We start from the raw sequence: 18,817 nt of genomic DNA, 5'->3' as shown, positions 1-18,817 counted from the left end.
ATCATCTCATAGTCACGGAAAGAATATTACATGCTTACTAAATTATATCCTCTCATAAGAATTATGACACGTCAAAGATTATATTTAGTTCCCCAAAATATTAAATAAATATAACTAAAATTTATTAGAAATTTATACATTTTAAAATTATTTAATATTTATATAATGAAAGAGAATAAATGAAATGAAATGAATTTGAAGAAAGATATTTTGGTTGCCAAACCAAATTATATTCTAACGATTTTTACCAAACATTTTCCATTTACATGACTGCAACATCTATCAATCTTCAAACAAAAAATCGATCATAGCACCAGTTGGGTTAGGGCTGCGGCAGGCATATGGGAAAATGTTGGTTGGGGTTGGGGGGGCATGTTTACAAGAAGTACAAGAGAGCAAAAGCAATGAAAACAACTGAAACTTTCTCACTGGGTTTGGGCTTGTTCCAAACTTGATATAGGAGCAAACCCTGGTGTCAGAAGCAAAACAAAATTGGAAATGCAACTTTTTCACAAGCTATTACTACATAACCTAAAAGAATTATCACACATCATATACAACAAAGACATTAAGGTTCCCCCCTCCACCAGATAAAACAAGAGCAAAGAAAGAAAACCCTACCAATACCCAAAATTACATCCTTGGTTATAATTGAAGTACAACTCAAGAAGGGGGGAGAAAAGATAGATTTCACCAACAAAACCAACACACCTTCCAATGCATTGTGCAGGCATGTTAAGGGGTGAACCTGCCATTGAAGATCACTGTCCCTAGATACGACCCATTTCAATCAGGAATCAACCAGGGTTCTTTCCCTCTCACCAAGACACCCAAATCCAAGCATACGAGGGCACCTGCAGCATGTGGTCTACTACACCAAGAAATCTTCAGGTTGTTCAAGATGATATAGGCTCGTATGGGTATGATAACCATGGGTGCTTCAAAGCCTCAGAAGCAGAAGGGCGCTTTTTTGGGTTAATTTCAAGCATATGAGAAACAAAGTCGATGAAGCCTTGGTCCCCCATTGGCAACCGGTGCCTCAAGGATGTCTTTTTTGGGATGAGGTATTCCAGTCTGTTGGTGTCCTGAAGAAAATTGGACAACATGCACGGCTTTAGGATTAATAATAATAATAAATAAATAAAAAGGAAGTTGCAGAAATAGGAGTAATATGAACACAAAGATATTCTTTATTTATACATAAGCATGTACAGGAACACATTTGGTAAAAGAAACCAAGCATGCACCAAGGAGTTTCCTGGTCTTGTCTTTAGAATTCCTAGGGTAACTTCAGTGATTATGGACAACTTAGATAACATATTTATGAGTGATGAGGGTAATCTAATTTACAACTTCGATAGGCTCATGAGTTGGCGCAATTGCTAAGACAGCTTTCTGCTGTTCTGTTTGGCCTTTAGATTTGATAAATTGAAAACTTGATCTCATAGTTAATGGGTAATTTTTCTACCATTACACCTAAGGCTAGGAATGACAGTTTAGGAAGTTGGAGGTATTGTTGGCAATTAGTTGGAGGAAAAAAAAAAAAAAAAAGAAAGAAACAACACTACAAGAACTTGCAAAACACTGCACAGCATACTAATGGTAAGTTGGACTACTTGCCAGACGGAGTACCTCCCCTATGGAGGTGTTTGATGTGAATTTCAATACTCAATTTCTCTTGTAGCCATTGCTGTTGAAATTTTCATTTCACTTCAGAAATAAATTGGAATTTTATTTTCATATTTTCACTTTCTATCAAAATAAAGAGTGAAATGCTGAAATTTTGGTTTACCATATAAGGAATCGTGTATTCTTTGAGCCCCTATGTAACAATACAGCAATGGAATGATACAAAATGAGGAATATTCATCTTATATAAATCAAGATGAATAAATCAGACAACAGATCTTTTCCTTGTAAAAGGCTAAGCAAATGAACTGAGTAAAATAAATCCTTCTTAAAAATTTTGAATGAAAATAAACCCTTGCATACCCATAAATCATGAAACTTGCCAGCCCTCCTGTACTTCTTTTGATACTAACACATCTGCCACATGTTTTAGAATGCATTTGGATCAGGGTTTCCATTTTGGAACTACGTCTTAGTGTTTCTTTTACACACCATTTGGCTGCAAAACTTCCTTTGGACTAAGAATGAGTTCTTAGTATACTAACAGATGAGCCATCTCTCAGGTTTACTTTGTTGGGGATCTCATGTCACCTCAAGCATTGTGGGAACTTTGTTTCTTTTCTATATTCAGTCTACTGATTTCCTTTGTACCGTTTCCTTTTCAAAGAAGCTCTCATCCTTCTTTAGGATCTTCTATTACTTCATATAATTACATCAATGGTTTCTTATTGACAAAGAATAATATATTCTTAAAAATTTTGAATGAAAATAAACCCTTGCATACCCATAAATCATGAAACTTGCCAGCCCTCCTGTACTTCTTTTGATACTAACACATCTGCCACATGTTTTAGAATGCATTTGGATCAGGGTTTCCATTTTGGAACTACGTCTTAGTGTTTCTTTTACACACCATTTGGCTGCAAAACTTCCTTTGGACTAAGAATGAGTTCTTAGTATACTAACAGATGAGCCATCTCTCAGGTTTACTTTGTTGGGGATCTCATGTCACCTCAAGCATTGTGGGAACTTTGTTTCTTTTCTATATTCAGTCTACTGATTTCCTTTGTACCGTTTCCTTTTCAAAGAAGCTCTCATCCTTCTTTAGGATCTTCTATTACTTCATATAATTACATCAATGGTTTCTTATTGACAAAGAATAATATATGTAATTAATTGACTAAAGGAAAGCAAAAATTAACAAGCTGTGATTCTTGATAATAAGGGAATGTATCAGGTGTACATAAATATAAATATTAATTATTTTATATAAATTTTTATAGACGCTATCTTATTTATAAGAAAAGGTTGAATTATTAACACAAAAATTTGTTCACATGCAATGCATGTATGTCAAAACTAGTAGTTGCAGAAAGATATATTGAATCATATTGTATTCATATTTTATGAATTGCATATTGTACTGTGTCATGAGTCATAAGATATATTTACATCTTGGGAGATGGGCAGAAGAATATTCGTAAAAATATTTGAAAATAAATAAACATTGTAGGAATGAAATATAAAGCTGTAATAAACATTCAAGTTTCAACTAGGCAACTGGTAACCACTAATACAACAAAATTTCCACTCAAAAGGAAACCATTGAGCATATACAATTCACCCCCCTTTGCATGTAATAGAAAAAAGGACACCTAGATTTGGAGATTAATCAAGGTAAATTGAACCTGTAAGAAGAAGAGAAAAGACATAATTCTTACATTCACATGTGTCTATCACAGTACATACCATGCTCATATAAATATACTTAAAGAAAATGCATTTGGCTTATATGTATAATGTACTGAATAAAATATAATAAATATAACAACTGTGAGCATGATTATCACCAAATACATAGGAGAATGGCAACCTACTTGGATTTTAAAAGTCAAGAGAAAGAGTTCTTACAGATGAGGAAAATAAACTGTTACCTGATTCCGTTCATAGAGCATGTGATTTTTGGTGAAATATTTATATGTATCACGTCCTTTAGCAAGCATGCCTTGGTCAATTGAACCTATTATTCCAATCACCCGTGCAAGTAACGTCGCTGGTGAATCATTTTGGAAGAGGACCTAAAACATAGCAAACTTTATGTAAAGCGCTTTGCACCAGGAATCATAATTGATAGTTTTAAGGAAAATGACCACATTAAACCAGGTAAGATATCTTGCTAAAATACTTAATACGTCATGCAAATCAAGTGACAAACATTCCATAAACAAGGGGGGAAAAGAATTCTGTTGATTAGTCCTTCTAGAAAATCAATCAAAATAGTAAAACATACAAACCTATACAACTGTTAACTAATGCAACTGTAGGCTACAAATCGACACAAAAGCTTAAGCTGTTAAGTTTTGGTTCCTCACATGCATCTCATATCCATGTGTGAAGAGGCATATTTAGATCACATATTGCAAATAAACAGATGGAGAAATAAACTGGACAGAATCGAACTTGAAATTCTAGTTTATTGGAGCTCCAATATCACGTTAGGCTATCAATTTGATCCAAAGGCTTAAGCCATTATGGGTCAACTGTGTCTACCAGGCTAACAGCAACCAAAGATGTTAAGCCTTCATGACGGTCAATTTGATGCATTGCCACACTAACATAAAAGCAGAGATAGGACCTATGTGAAAATTCAACACAAGGGAAAGAAAGGCCCTTATTAATAATCATCATATGTTCAAGAAGATGAGGACACAGCTAATAAGCTCCTAATCATCTGATTTACTGCTCGGTGGCTAATATGATAAGGTTGTTAGTGCTTCTTACCAAAATCAAAAAATAAAATAAAAAATTGCTTGTTCTTTGGTTCTGTGGCTTCTCCCTGGGTCCATGGGGTGGTGGTGTCTACTTCGCATGACAAATTCATGGGGAGGAATAAGTAAAATAAGGTAAATTTGGCACCCCTTTGCTTTTGTGAATTTAGAGAAGAATAAAAGAATATTTGAGAGAGAAGAGTTGACAGAATTGGAACTAGATTCTCTTTGATCATTGTATGTGTGGATGGATGAATCCCTAGGGGGTATGAGAGTTTCCTTTTTGGACTTTTTATTGATGGTTTCGAGAGATGGTGAAACATGGGCTACCTATTTTGTTTTGTTCTTTTTGTGTTTTCTTTTCTTTCTTCTTTTATTTTTTTATTTTTTCCCTTTTCATCACCTTCTCTTTTTTATTCATTGGGCATGACTGGCATACCTGCTTCCACTCAGGTTACACCCTTTTTCTGGGCATTTTCAATCTACTTTAATATCCTACCTATTTTCTCCAAAAAAGGAGAAGAAAGAAAAACACTCCACTGCTTGCCATAATTCATATGTAGGAGAAAAACAACCATGAAATACAGTACTTACATTGCCAGTGCAAAGTTCAGCCAAGATACAACCAAGTGACCAGACATCTATCTTTTTGTCATATGGAAGCCCCAAAATGACCTCTGGTGCTCGATAAGACCTAGATTGAACATATGAGCAGAGATGATCTGTTTCAAAACAACTACTTCCAAGGTCAATGACCTTCACCTCACATCTGCTATAGCTCTTCACCAAAATATTCTCAGGCTTCAGATCACAATGTATAAGGCCTAGGCCATGCAAGAACTGAAGTGCCTCCAAACACTGAATTGTAATGGACTGCACAGAACAATTTAAAAGCAGGTTACATACCAGCATGTCAGTAGGAGAGAAAGATATCAGTTTAAAAATGTAACTCCATAACCTGCAATCTTGGCATTGTGAAGTAAACCTCCCCTCCGGATTCTCTATTAAATTTATGAAACTCATACAAGTTTGCCTTGAGAAGTTCGCATACAATTAATAAATGTTCCTGCAAAATAAAGGAAAGTAAACTCCTGACTAATTGAGCAGGCACTGTAAAATCATATATTGGAGACATCCATAAATGCATAAACTATGATGGCAAAAACAATGCAGTAGACATAAGAGGGACTTCAAAATGAAGAGACCAGAAAAACTTGTTTTTCTTTCTTTCTTTTCCCCTTCCTAAGAAGAATCCTTCCATAAGAAATTGCAGTCTATTTTGAGTGTCTTGCAATAGTGTCTCCAGAAGTATGGAACATGTATTTCATACGGTACCTTTGGCTAATAGGAGAAATCTAAACCTTTGAACTAAGGATGGTTAGTGGTTAAAACTATTTGAATAAATGCCCCAAGTTATCCAGTAATATCAAACACCATGTATATAGATAGATAGATAGCTTCAGAAAAGAGCAGGGTATTAAATATATATGAAATAAATGATGATATAGAAAAAAAAAAAAAACGAAACCTCCTCACACTTCTCTACTATCACCCTCCTCCAGGAGCCATCCCTCGCTACTGCACATTTACATAACCACTTACCTAAGAAGGCCTTTTGTCAAGGCAAAATTAGGTCATATAAATAAGTGCCAAGTAAAGAGGGAGAGGCTGCAATTATGGTATACAGGAAGTAAACAAAGTATGCCATATATGAGAAGTACACAAAGCATGCCACACCACAAAAACAACAAAACAATAGGCATTGAGCTGATCTAACCCCTCCCAGGTAATCAATTAACTCTAAGATTAGCAGCCCTCAATGGAACACTGGACCCCTTAAACAAAGATTTGGTGAAAAAACTCTTTCAGAGCTTGCTTTGAATGCTCTAAGCCTTCAAAGATTGTACACTTCTGCTCTTTTCAAATACACCAAGACAGACAAAGGAATCATTCTCCATACATTCCTACACCCTTACCCATGACATTCACATGATTAGAGATGAGATATTAGTACAAGTGTAGGTAGGGTGAACTAGAGTTGACCGCCAGCTCTTCAAGGGGCCATGCTTAAAGATGAGATATTAATACAAGTGTAAACCAGTCTTGAATGTAGAAAAATTAAGCCCAAAGAATAGAAAAAAACAATGTAGCCACTCAAATAATAGAACAACTTACTCGATAATAAAAGTAGTCATACAAACGGAGAATGTGATACTTGTCAGCAGGATCATTCTTGTTAACAAACTTGAGAAGCTTTATCTCATCAAGGCTCTGATCAAAAAAATCCTTGTTGTTCTTTATAATTTTCACACAAACATCCATGCCTGTATGTAGGTCGTGTGCTTGAATAGCCTTGCTGAATGCAGCTGACCCAAGATACTCGGTAACATGATAGCGCCCAGCTATGACTGAATTTAAAACAACATGGAAGTTTTTGTCCTCCTCAAACCCAGTTCTGCACCACAAAACAGAAATTGAGATAAGAAACTTCCTGTTAGAACAAGCAAAGTTCCCAATGGCAAAACTGGTGGAAAAGTTGTGAACTTGAAACTGGCCAGCTCCAGCAGCAGAAAACAATGGTTGAAGAAGAACCAAACACAAGTGCTTTTCCATTAAAGCCTATGATTGCAGCCACTTACACGGTAAATACATCTTTCTGAAGTTACTAATAAAAATTATGATATCAAGTTAATTGAAATAACAAATTGTGTACTTCTTAAGACACAGGTGAAATTTATAAAAGATCCTCATTACCAACAAAATCCTATTATCTTGATATATATATTTGATAGGTAAAATAAAAGAGTATATAAAAAGGAGGCACCAAATGAGTGTCCCAAAGTATACGGGAAGTATACACCGATGGCCAAAAGGCAGAACCAATACACTGAATAGATGGGAGTCATGTTACTCCAGACGTTTTTCTTTTTTTTAGCTAGTTTTATGTGCCTTGTACACTCCCCATGTACTTAGATTATGCCCCACTTTTTGTTAGACATTCTTTTATTAAATAGCATTTATTTGCTTATTAAAAAAAGAAAGAAAAAGGTACTAGCTCTACATGTCCCCATTCACCCTTTCTTCATAGGACCTAATTACAGTTTATCCCCCAGGAAAACCCAAAATGCTGGGCCCTGAAAACAAAGCCTGCATATTACTCGTGTAAATGTGATGAAGAATAAGTAGATCATTTACACCTTCATTGTGTCAAAGCATGAATGTTGCAGCAGCTAGTTCTTTCTCTGTTTAGTGTGACATGGATAATGCACTCTTTGGTTTGAGAGAATCTTTTAAGCTGGCATGGTTCATTTGTGGGGAAAAAATGGAAGAAAGCTTAGAAGGTCACTCCTTTATACTTGTTTTGGACCATATGAAAACAAAGAAGCAGGAGACTGCCCCAAGGCCGCCATGCTTTGGCAGCTTATTTTTGCTCTTTTTGGTGTTTGGCAGGTGATTCCTTTTTCAATCAAGGATGTCATTCTTAACTGGCATGACACTTTTGTAGGGAAGAAAAGGAAGAAGGTGTGGAGAGCAACTCCTTTGTGCTTTTTTTTTTAACCTTATAGAAGGAGAGAAATCGCAAAGCCTTAGAGGATTCCGAATTGCCGGACCAAGCTATTTTGGTCCTTTATGTACATATTTTTTAATTGGGTTTGGGTCAAAGTGCATGTTGGTTTTATCTTGTTGTCTTTATTTGATTTCACTGATTAGTTGGGTTGCAAGAAAGATGAGGGTGTTGTTTATTGTGTATTCCTCTTTTTTTTAGCTTAGATGCCCTATACACATCGTATATACTTTTGGGCATCCTTCTACAGGTGCTTTTAATACAATTGCTTTTACCTATCAAAAAAAAAGAAAGAAAGAAAGAAAGAAAGAAATATGAGATTGTTTGAATATGTAGAGTAGTTGCAGCTAACAATTAAAAAAAAATTGTATACCTACTATTTTGGAATTTGTTAAAGTGCACACAGATCATCACATAATGCTCATGACAGACTTTGTTCAATGGCTGAGTTTGAAGTAAGGAAGGGAGGTTCCCCCCTTTTCCCTCCCTCCATTTTTTTTGGATAGGCAAAGAAATTTATGTTAAAAGTGCTTATAAAAAGGGCACACAAAAGTACACATATTGTATACACAAACGCTAAAAGACCAACCAAAGCTAAGGGATAAACAAAAAACAACCCCCTCACCTCACTTAGAGTTCATCTGCTCAATGAAGTCAAGAGCTATCACAATAGAATCTGAAGAAGAATTGGAAAGTAAAAGAATAAATTTCTTCCTTAATTTCAATAGATACAAACTCACATATTTATATAGGTATTCCTAGCACAAAAAAGAGAAACTTTCCTAACCCAATTCTATCGAATCCCCTTGATTATGGGATCATCCTAATCATCCCCTTAATTACAAAAGTATACAACTATAATATTTCCTAATTACATTCTTCTCCACACTTCCCCTCAAGCTAGTGAATAAATGTTTTTCATTCTCAACTTTGATATACTTGCTTGAAAAGTTGTACTATATAAACCTTTGGTGAGTATATTTACAAGTTAGCTATCAATAAATACATGAAGGAGTACAGATCAATCCACTATCTAATTTCTCCTCAATAAAATGTTTGTCTATCTCTATGTGCTTTGTTCAATCATGTCACATTGGATTATATGCAATACCGATTGCAAGTTTATTGTCGTAGTAAAGTCTCATTGGACCATCCCATTTAATCTTTAAATCTTCCAAAATAATTTTCAACCATAGTAGTTCACAAAATCCTTGAGTCATTGTGCAAAATTCTGCTTTTGCACTAGATCTAGCCAACAGACTTTGTTTTTTTACTTTTCCATGTCACCAGATTCCCACCAAGAAAGGTGCAAAACTTTGTGGTTAATCTTTTGTCAACCACAGATCCAATATAATCTATGTCTATGTATGCTTTTAGTACTAGCCTTGAGTTTTGTTTAAATAGGATGTCCTTTCCTGAAGACCCTTTAAGGTATTATAGCATTCAGTTAGCAGTTTGTAGATGAACCTTTTTTGGACTATGCATGAATTGGCTAATCACACTCACAACATATGCTATATTTGGTCTTGTGTGAGAGAGATAAATCAGTCTCCCTACTAGACATTGATACATCTCTCTATCTATAGTAGCATCTTCCTTAGCTTCTCCGAGATTATAATTAGGATCTATTGGTGTGCTTGTTGGCTTGCATGCCAACTTCTTTGTTTCCTTGAGAAGGTTCATCACATATTTCTATTGAGAACTAAAAATTCATTGCTTAGAATGTGCAACCTCGATGCTTATCAAAAAAAAAAAAAAATTGTGCAACCTCAATTTGTAGGAAGTGTTTCAAACTTCTTAACTCTTTAATCTCAAACTCATTGGGCCAAGCATTGCCTTAAAGTTTGTCCCTCCTTTTCATCGTTTCCCATCATGATGATGTCATCTATATACACCAAAAGAGTTGTAACTCTCCTTGAATTTAAATATTTGATGAACAACTTATGATCTCCCTAACTTTCTTTGTATTTTATGTTTTTCATTACGTTGACAAATCTTTCAAGCCACACCCTTGGAGACTGTTTCACCCCGTATAGAATCTTCTTCAGTTTACATACCTTTTTAGTAGCTAGGTCACTTCCAAATTAAGGAGGGATTTCCATATAAATCTCTTATTTCAAGTCTCCATTCAAAAATGCATTTTTGACGTCAAACTATTGTAGATTTTAGTTATAATTTGCGGCCAATGATAACAAAATTCTTACCATGTTCATCTTGGTAATTGGGTCAAATGTCTCTAGATAATATACATCTCATGTCTGAGTGTATCCTTTAGCCACCAATCCCACCTTGTACCTTTCCAATGACCCATCCGCTCTAGACTTAACAGTATATACGCACTTACGTCCAATTGACTTTTTTTCTATAGGCAAATCTATCAACTCTCAAATTTTATTCTTCTCCAAGGTCTCCATTTCTACATTTATGGCCAATTTTCATTAAATAAAGCCTTGGATAGAGTGGTAGGAATATGAATATTGTTCAAACTTGCGAGAAAACTCTTATAGGACGAAAACAACTTTTCAAATGACACAACATGGGAAAGTGGAAACAAAGGACGTTTAGTGCATTCCCTTATTCCCTTCCTGATGGCAATAAGGAGGTTCTGATCTATAGGTTTTTCATATTGAAGTTCTGACTCAGTTTGTAAGGGAAGATGAGAGATTGTTACCTTATTTCTAGAAGCCTGTTCAGAATCTTGGACTTACGTAAGTCTAGGGACTACAACTTTCTTCTTTGAGTACACTTTGTCATTCATTCGATCCTTTGCAGCAAGTTCAATGGATGACTCAGGTTCAAGGAAGGAGGGTACAAAAATTGGATCAAACACTTCGAGATGGTCGATGAGAAAGGGATCAATGAAATAAAAACCCCGATTCGTGTCTTCCTTGATGGAATTCTCTCATTGAAGATAAGAAGTGGGAAGATAAGATTCACTTTTGTTGAAAGTAATATCGGTTGAGACAAAAAAATAAAATTTAGATGGTGGATGATAGCACTTGTATCCCTTTTGAGTTGAAGAATATCCTACAAAAGTACATTTGATTGCTCTTGGATCCAATTTTCTCTTGTTTTGACTGTAAGCATGCACAACACTTGCATATCTTAGAAATGGGATGGTTTGTGATTCTCATAGTAGGATAAAACGATGAGAGTATTTCCATGGGACTTTTGAAACCTAAGATTCGAGAAGGTAATTGATTTATGAGATGTGTGAGGATTATGATGGCTTCCCCCAATATGATTTAGGCACATGTTTTTGGAACAAAAATGCCCAAGTTGTATTAAGGAAGTAACCATTTTTCATTTCAACAATTCCATTTTGTTGTGGGGTGTTTACACATGACGACTCATAAATTATGCCTTCATGATGAAAGTATGGAGTTAGGACTTGATTGAAATAATTTCTAGCCTTGTCAAACCAAAACCTCTTGATAGTGACACCAAACTAGTTTTTTTTATCATGGTATGGAAATTTGAGAGAACAAAACTCACATCAAATTTGTGTTTAAGTAAGAAGATCCAAGAGACCCTAGTACAATCATCGATAAAAGACACAAACCAATGTGCCCCGGATATATGAGAGACAAGGGATGGACCCCAAATATCACTATGAATTAGAGAAAAGGTTTTGAACTTCTTTTATTAGTGACTAAAAAGGTTAAACACTTATGTTTGGCTAGTTCACATACCTCACAGTGAAAACTCTCAATATCTAATTTCCTAAACAGAGAAGGAAACAAGATCTTAAGAATTCTAAACGATGGATGTCCAAACCTACAATGATGAAGCCAAATTTTTTCTTTATTAAAAAGGTGGTGCTTAGAAAGAAAAGACACATGATTTGCTTGGTGTCTCAAGGTAGTATAGCTCATTCCGTTCCTTAGCAAGTCCAATCATTTCCCCCAATTCCAATCCTAAAATACATAGTAAGTAGGGTAAAAAATCACATTGCAACCCACATCTTTTGTAAGCTTTTGTATAGAAACAAGATTAGTGGACAACTTTGGAACATGAAACACATTTCTAAATGTGAGTATAAGACTAATTTGGATATCTCCTACACTTGTGATAGTGGTTAATGAACTATCAATTGTAGCTATTTTCCTACAATTTGGACAAGGGTTATAGTTGTTAAATTGGTGTGATGAATGAGTCATGTGATATGTGGTACTTGAATCTATAACCCATGAATTGGTAAAGATTTCATATGAGACTTTTATTCTAATGGGAATAAGAAACTTATCTGAAAGTGCTAGTGAGTAGATAATTGAAGGTACTTCAAGAGTTCCGAACAAATTTCTCGATTTTTCAATCTCCTCTAGATTGAATTTGCCTCGTTCCAAGGGTCTTTCTTCAACTAGTTGAATAGAAGACAAGTGCACGTGTCCATTATCCTTCTATCACCCTCCATTGTAACTGGTTGTCATTACTTCAGATTGAGCGGTGGTTTTTTATACCTTTGGCATTTTTCTTTTTTTTTAAAAAAAAAAAAAGAAAAAAAAAACACATACACTCACAAAAACTGTAAAATGAGTTAAAGAGTTCGTAAAGGGGCTGAGAATTTGTGACTAAAGACTTAAATACCTAGATTTAACAACGCATAGGGTTTGGGGCCCCTAGCTAACGGTTCGAGGTGGCAACAACTGGTGGTGGCTGCGTTGGAGCTCTAGAGCTCATGATCTTGTCGACGGCATGATCTCACCAACAATAAAGGATTGTTGGGATGAAGGACAGAGGACACGGTACTCTGTTGTTTTTGACAGTGTGATTGCTGACGGTTAAGGACAAAGGGCACGAGTGTTGTCGCCATTGGTAGAGAAGAAGGTGACGATGCGATCTAGAGAGGGTGATGAATTGGGTTTTGCCTTTGCCATGGTGAGATTCAAACGAAAGATGTATTGTAGTAGTGGCATGATGACGTGATGATGACAATTGCTTTGGCATTGAATTCGCAATTTGGGTTTGTTGCAATGGCTCAACTCAAACAAGAGGAAACTTCAAGGTCAATTATGGTCTTCAACTCAGCAATGAAGGCAAAAAAAAAAAATCTTCTTTTCCTATATTTAAGAGCCTAAAGCTTTGATACCATGTAGAATCTGAAGAAGAAATGGAAGGTAAGAGAATAAATTTCTTCCTCAATTTCAATATGTACAGGCCCACATATTTATACAAGTATTCTTAGCACAAAAAATAGAAACTTTCTTAACCTAATTCTATCAAATTCCCTTAATTACAAGATTGTTCTAATCCTTTCCTTAATTACAAAAATATACAGCTATAATCCTTCATAATTACATTCTTCCACAATCACCTATGTACATTCTAACCCACTCTTAAAAAATATAAGCGAAGGATTGCTTGATAGGCTTGGTCCCTTCTTTTCAATATTTTCAATAGCTCTCATGTTTCTTTCTTTCTAGATGGTCCAAAAATAAACACAAAGGGGCATATTTCCAGGCTTTCATCCTTTTTTTCTCCACAAAAGATCCATGCTAGCCTAAAAAGCCTCTCTTATTGTGGAGTGCACCACCCATTTGATCCCAAAAAGACCAAAGATAAGCTGCCACAACATATTTACTTACATGCTATGCAAGAGAATATGCTTAACGGTTTCTTCTTCTCCTTCATACAAATAACATCTATTTCGAATTTGCCATCCTCTCCTTCTAAGTTGGTTAAATGTTAATATCGTCCACCAAGTATCTTCCCAATCTAAAAAGCACCCCTACCGGAACCTAAGAATTACAAATCATGCTTGCAAGGAACACCTCCAATCTTCGAATAGAAAGGGAACAGTAAAGACATCTGATCAAAAAAGAAAAAAAAAGGAAGAGTATAGATATTTAATTGAGAAATTACATCTTGAGTTTAATCAAACCATCTTATCCTCCCTATCTTTACAAATAATATCCTAAAAAAGGCCTCCACCTCGTCTAATTCCCGGTCATGGATCTATCTTAAGAATTTGAGGTTCCAACACACAACCCCACTTCCCATTCTGCTCCCATCTTATCCTTGTTTTTTCTTCTCTTTTTCTTTGGTTAGCCTTTTAGCAAATATCATATGCATTGTGTGGACCTTGGTGTGCTCTTTCTAAGGCACTATTAATATATTCTCTTTTATTGCCCATCAAAGAAATAAAAACAAAGCCTACATAACCATGACTCCTAAAGTATAGCCTGCATAACAATTATGGTAGGTTTCCCTACCCCATCTTCTCCTATCCATTGGCCCACAATAATTTGGCAAGTCATAGAGGGTCCGCATAATGCAAACCTTATTAATCATGCATTGATCCATAAAGCCATCCCAAATGGTCAGAATAAGGGCTGCTAGTTTGAATTCTAATGTTTTGAAGTAGGAAAAGGACAAACTCAAACTGAAATTTTAAATGATAGCAGCTGTAACTTCAAAATGGAATATTAGCCTGCAAAGAACTAGGATGAGTTATTTAATAGTTTAAAAGATTTTTCAGATGAGGGGAGACATGCCTGTTTTTCCTATGCACAATTTTGAGATTGAAGGTCTCAAATTCCTCCTCCTGAGCTTTTATCTGCCTTACTTGCTCTTGCACAGCAGCTGCTTCTTCATCTTCCAATGACACTCCTGGATCTTCTTCTCTTGCACCACCAGTTTTTTCATCCTCTTCTTTCTTCACATGTCCTCTTTCATTGTAACCATAATTAGAAAGAGTTGAGGGAGAAGAGTTCTCTGATCTAACAGCATTAGCATTATTTTCATCTTTAGAACTCTTGACAGGTGAAGAATCACTGCTTTTCCGCCTCCATGAAGCAAGCATGTCAGCATTCCTCATCAAAGCATTCAAACAATCATCAGTTTCATCACTGGTAGGAGCATTGCAATTATTTGACCATAAAGATTTACTAGAGCTTGCCTGTACCAACTGCCCATCTCTCAAAGGAGGGGGGAATGAAAATCCTCCATCTGGGTGATTTTTCACCTGGGTACACACACCCTTATCATTTCCCATTACATATTTATCAGAATCATGGGTACTTGTTCTCTTTTTAACCCTCTTTGATCTATCATTATATTTCTTATCAGATTCCTGATGAGAATGTCTTGATCCAATATCCTGATCATGAAAATACTCCAAATCCCCTTCACTACTGCCTCCAACCAAACTTTCCCGTACTTCACTGCCAATATCAGCAGCATCACTGTTGATCCCTACACCAATTGATCTAACCGAACCATGCTGATCATCATCCATACAATTATCATCCAGCCTTGGCCTCCCACAATCATTCATAACCTTCCCATCCCTTAACATGATAAGTTCATTTGTCTGAGTGACAAATCCCTGCCATACAGGTTCTGCACGCATCAAATTCAGTTCCTCTTCATCCATTAATTGTCCATCATATTGAGCTATTAAATCATTTTCTTCAGTCCTCCCATACATTTCAGTCACCGACAGCCCTATAGGATCATCTGAAGCTGAAACCGGTGCAACATGTTTTGCTGGAAAATACTGCTCACCGGAGAAATAAGAATCCTCCTCTGCAAAAGATTGATCATCGTCTTCATCTTTGGTTGGACCTCTTTCCTGTGGGTCTGGGACACTCCCATGCCCTGTTCCTTTTTCATTGTCACTTGGGTAATCAATTTCATGAGCCAGAAACCAGGTTTCATCTTCAATAGGTTGTCTCATGTATCCAACATCATCATCGTCATCATATTCATCAGAATCCCAATACTCATTTGGATAGTCAATAGATTCACTTAATCCGTCACCAACAGTAGCAAAACCAGAAACCAGATCAGAGGTATCCTCTGCAATGCCTTGACTTACAGATAGCCAACTGCCCCCAGCTGTTCGTTTTCCACCTGAGTCATCATTTCAAGAATAAGGCTCATTCTTTACGGTTTACAAAAGGAAATCTCTCAGAAAGATGCATAACAGGGCATAAAAAACACATGAAACATCAGCACAACATGAGACAAGAAACAAAAGCAAAACATGGGACAACAAAAACTTCCTGTCAAGAGTTCAAGAAAAATTCAAGCCAAAGTTGAAAATAACTTGTATAAATTCTGACTCGTCCAAGAAAAAGGTATCAATGCTGTTAGTTGTACAACAGAATTACAAAGACTTGATATGGAAAACAAGGTTGCAACATACTAAGGACCAATCATTGAGTAGAAATATTTCATCCACCATTTTGCGGAATTTTCACAAAATAAACTGGTGAATAACCTGGTGAACAAAAGTTTAAAAGATACCTTTTTCAGTTTTAGATAAGCAAAAGGGTAAATATACATTAAAGGCGCCTAACAAAAAGGGTTTTCAAAGACTAGCAAAAGGCATGTTTTCTATTTATCATCATCATCATCATTTTTATTATGTCGATAACTGTGCACATGCATTTGGGTGTACGCATTACATCATTTACTAAGGTTATGATCAACCAACAACGACATAAGCATCTCCATTTGAAATGCTACAGAAGAAAGGGATTGAAAAATTTACTAAATGCATTGGAACAGAGAAAGTAAAACCATAATAATTTCCATAAATAGCAATAGCACAAAGGAAAATGAAAATGTCCATTTTGCCATATGAACTGCTATTTGTATTGATTTCCAATGCATCAGACAGCATGATAAGTCGTGTAATACTACTGCAATTTGTATCAATTTCTTTCAATACCAATATATAATTGAGTGATACTAAAAACCATGAATAAACATGCTGAACTACAGGAATAGGATGTAACCACCATCACAAATGCCTCAAGAATAATGGCATAACAGTTGACAGTTTGAAAGTACATAATGACTGGTTTTGCAAAGAACCCATCTATTCAGCAAGCTATTATATTTTCCAAGTTAAACAAAAAAAAAAAAAGTTTAGTTTGAGTGATAAGCATTATCTGATCATATTCATTACACATGCTAACCTGAAGAGTTGATTTCTTGTCCAATGGGAACATCCAGATACGACCCTATAAGAAACGCATTATCTACACCAGCAATCTTAGAACCAGGTCCCTCATGCTCAAACTTCTCCTCCCAGCTAATATTCAATGGTTTCTCCTCCGATTTAAGTTTAACAGGAGGCAACCGAGGTAATTCTTCCTTCTGACACTCTAATACAAGTGGAAAGTTTAGACTGCTGATGGTCTTCAGCTCTGAACTCCCTTGAGACTTGCCAAAGTACAAAGCTCGCCCAACCTCATCTACCTGCTCTTTGATTGCTGCCCGAATACCACCCATCTCAGCTTTCCTCTTTCCATCCTTCTTCTCAGAACCAGCAGCATTATCATAACTGGTTGACACATCCCCTTTGGAGAATGGGAAAACAGTCTTGATAGAACAATTTTTCCACTGGTCTGAAGATGAATGCATGGGCTCTGACCATGGATTATCAGCAAAGTTGCCTTTAGAGTACAAGATACTATTACTACTTTTAAGTTTCTGATCAAGTTCCTTTCGGTCATACTTGTTTGTCTCCGTGGTTACTTCACTAGAACTTCCAACCCAAGAACCTCTCTTCTCACCAGAAAAACCAATCTCTTCTTCTCCGGATTTCGCGTCGGCTTTACTAGCAACGGCATCAGAAAGCTCACCAATTCGATACCTAGATTGTTCATATACCTGCAGCTCCAAAACGCTGTTGCTGTTGCTATTGTTTTTGGTACTAACACCACTACTGCCACCTTCGTTCCGGTATGGATCCGCATTGAATTTCCAAGTATACAAGTCTAGCACAGTGTCCTCCGAACCCTTAGAAAACGCGAAGTTCTTTTCACTTCTCATGTTAGTGGCATCCCCACTAGGCGGTTTATTCCTCTCCCCACACTCTATCTCTTTAACGATTACAAGCTCCTTCGAACCCGACCCCTGTGCTTGAGAACCATCCCCATTCGCAGCCTCCACCCCCGCCACATTACCCGAATCAGCCTTTTCCTCTAGGGTTAGCTTCTGAAGAAAGCCATTCAAATCAGGGCGGTTACCGAGCTCGCTCCGCAATGCGGCCTCCGCTCTAGTAAACCGATTTCTCCGCAGAAAATCGAGAATCACATCAACCGAGCTACTGTCCGCCGCCATCGTATAAAGCCCAACTCCCTTACCCTGAAAAGCAGGCAAAACACCTGAAAAAGACAGAACCAACCCAAAACCAAAAACAACCAAAAAAACAACAGAAATGAAAAAATGTCACTTCTTATTTTAAATTGAAAAAGCGTTTCGGAGGGAGAAGCAACAACCCACCCCACTGGATCAGTCATTATCCATGTAGAAGATCATCGGATCCAACAACGGTGCTTGGAATTTATATTTTCAGAAACATTTCGTTTTCCTTTTGTTGGGGATTACAAAAGTTCCGTGTTGAAGGCTCTATACCATTTTTCCGATCGAATGAGAAGATGAAGAAGTTAGGGTTAGGGTTAGGGTTACCTGGCGGTGGATGATGAGGGTCGTTTCTTCTCTCTCTTCTCCGTTCTCTCTCTCTCTGTCTCTGTCCCTCCTGAGAGACACCTTTTCTAATTTTATTTAATTAATTCAGTTTGCATAAAAAAGCCTTTTCACTCTCGGTATTTGTACATCGGCCCCAGATCATACATATTTGAATTTTTTTTTCTTCTTTTTAATTTACAAATAATAATATTGACTAATTGAGCATCCCTCACACCTCGCTAACGTACAAAATGAACGTTAATTTTTAAGATTTCAGAGATAGGTCTTTTCACATGGCCTGCTTCCTTTCATATAAAATAAAATAATATTTCAATTTTGAATCTTAAAATGCATCAACACATTTTTAAATAAATACCAGTCATTTTTCTGATTATCAAGAAAAGAAAAGAATATAAAATAAATAATAAAA

The 18,817-nt window shown here is 36.3% G+C and overlaps 1 protein-coding gene across 4 annotated transcripts; it reads right to left on the bottom strand.

The window, feature by feature from the left end:
• Positions 1 to 405: 405 nt before the first annotated feature.
• On the bottom strand, positions 406 to 18,515 carry LOC100255903 (uncharacterized). Of its 4 annotated transcripts, none has more exons than XM_010650589.2 (8): positions 18,388 to 18,515; positions 16,890 to 18,063; positions 14,457 to 15,816; positions 6,573 to 6,852; positions 5,356 to 5,463; positions 4,992 to 5,270; positions 3,564 to 3,707; positions 406 to 1,085 (listed from the first exon to the last, which is right to left on the bottom strand). In XM_010650589.2, the coding sequence occupies exons 2-8, from the start codon at positions 18,037 to 18,039 to the stop codon at positions 897 to 899; spliced, it is 3,510 nt and encodes a 1,169-aa protein (XP_010648891.1). In that variant the 5' UTR covers positions 18,040 to 18,063; positions 18,388 to 18,515; the 3' UTR covers positions 406 to 896. The 4 variants fall into 4 exon arrangements, with proteins under 4 accessions (XP_010648891.1, XP_010648896.1, XP_010648907.1 ...); XM_010650594.3 differs by having other exon boundaries at positions 18,202 to 18,494; XM_010650605.1 differs by having other exon boundaries at positions 16,890 to 18,083; positions 18,388 to 18,485.
• Between the last annotated feature and the right edge of the window lie 302 nt (positions 18,516 to 18,817).

The sequence above is a fragment of the Vitis vinifera genome, chromosome 1, assembly GCF_030704535.1.
Source record: "Vitis vinifera cultivar Pinot Noir 40024 chromosome 1, ASM3070453v1".
NCBI classification, from domain to species: domain Eukaryota; kingdom Viridiplantae; phylum Streptophyta; class Magnoliopsida; order Vitales; family Vitaceae; genus Vitis; species Vitis vinifera.
The sequence above is the reverse complement of the archived record's forward strand: the minus strand, read 5'-3'. Positions and strand labels throughout refer to the sequence as shown.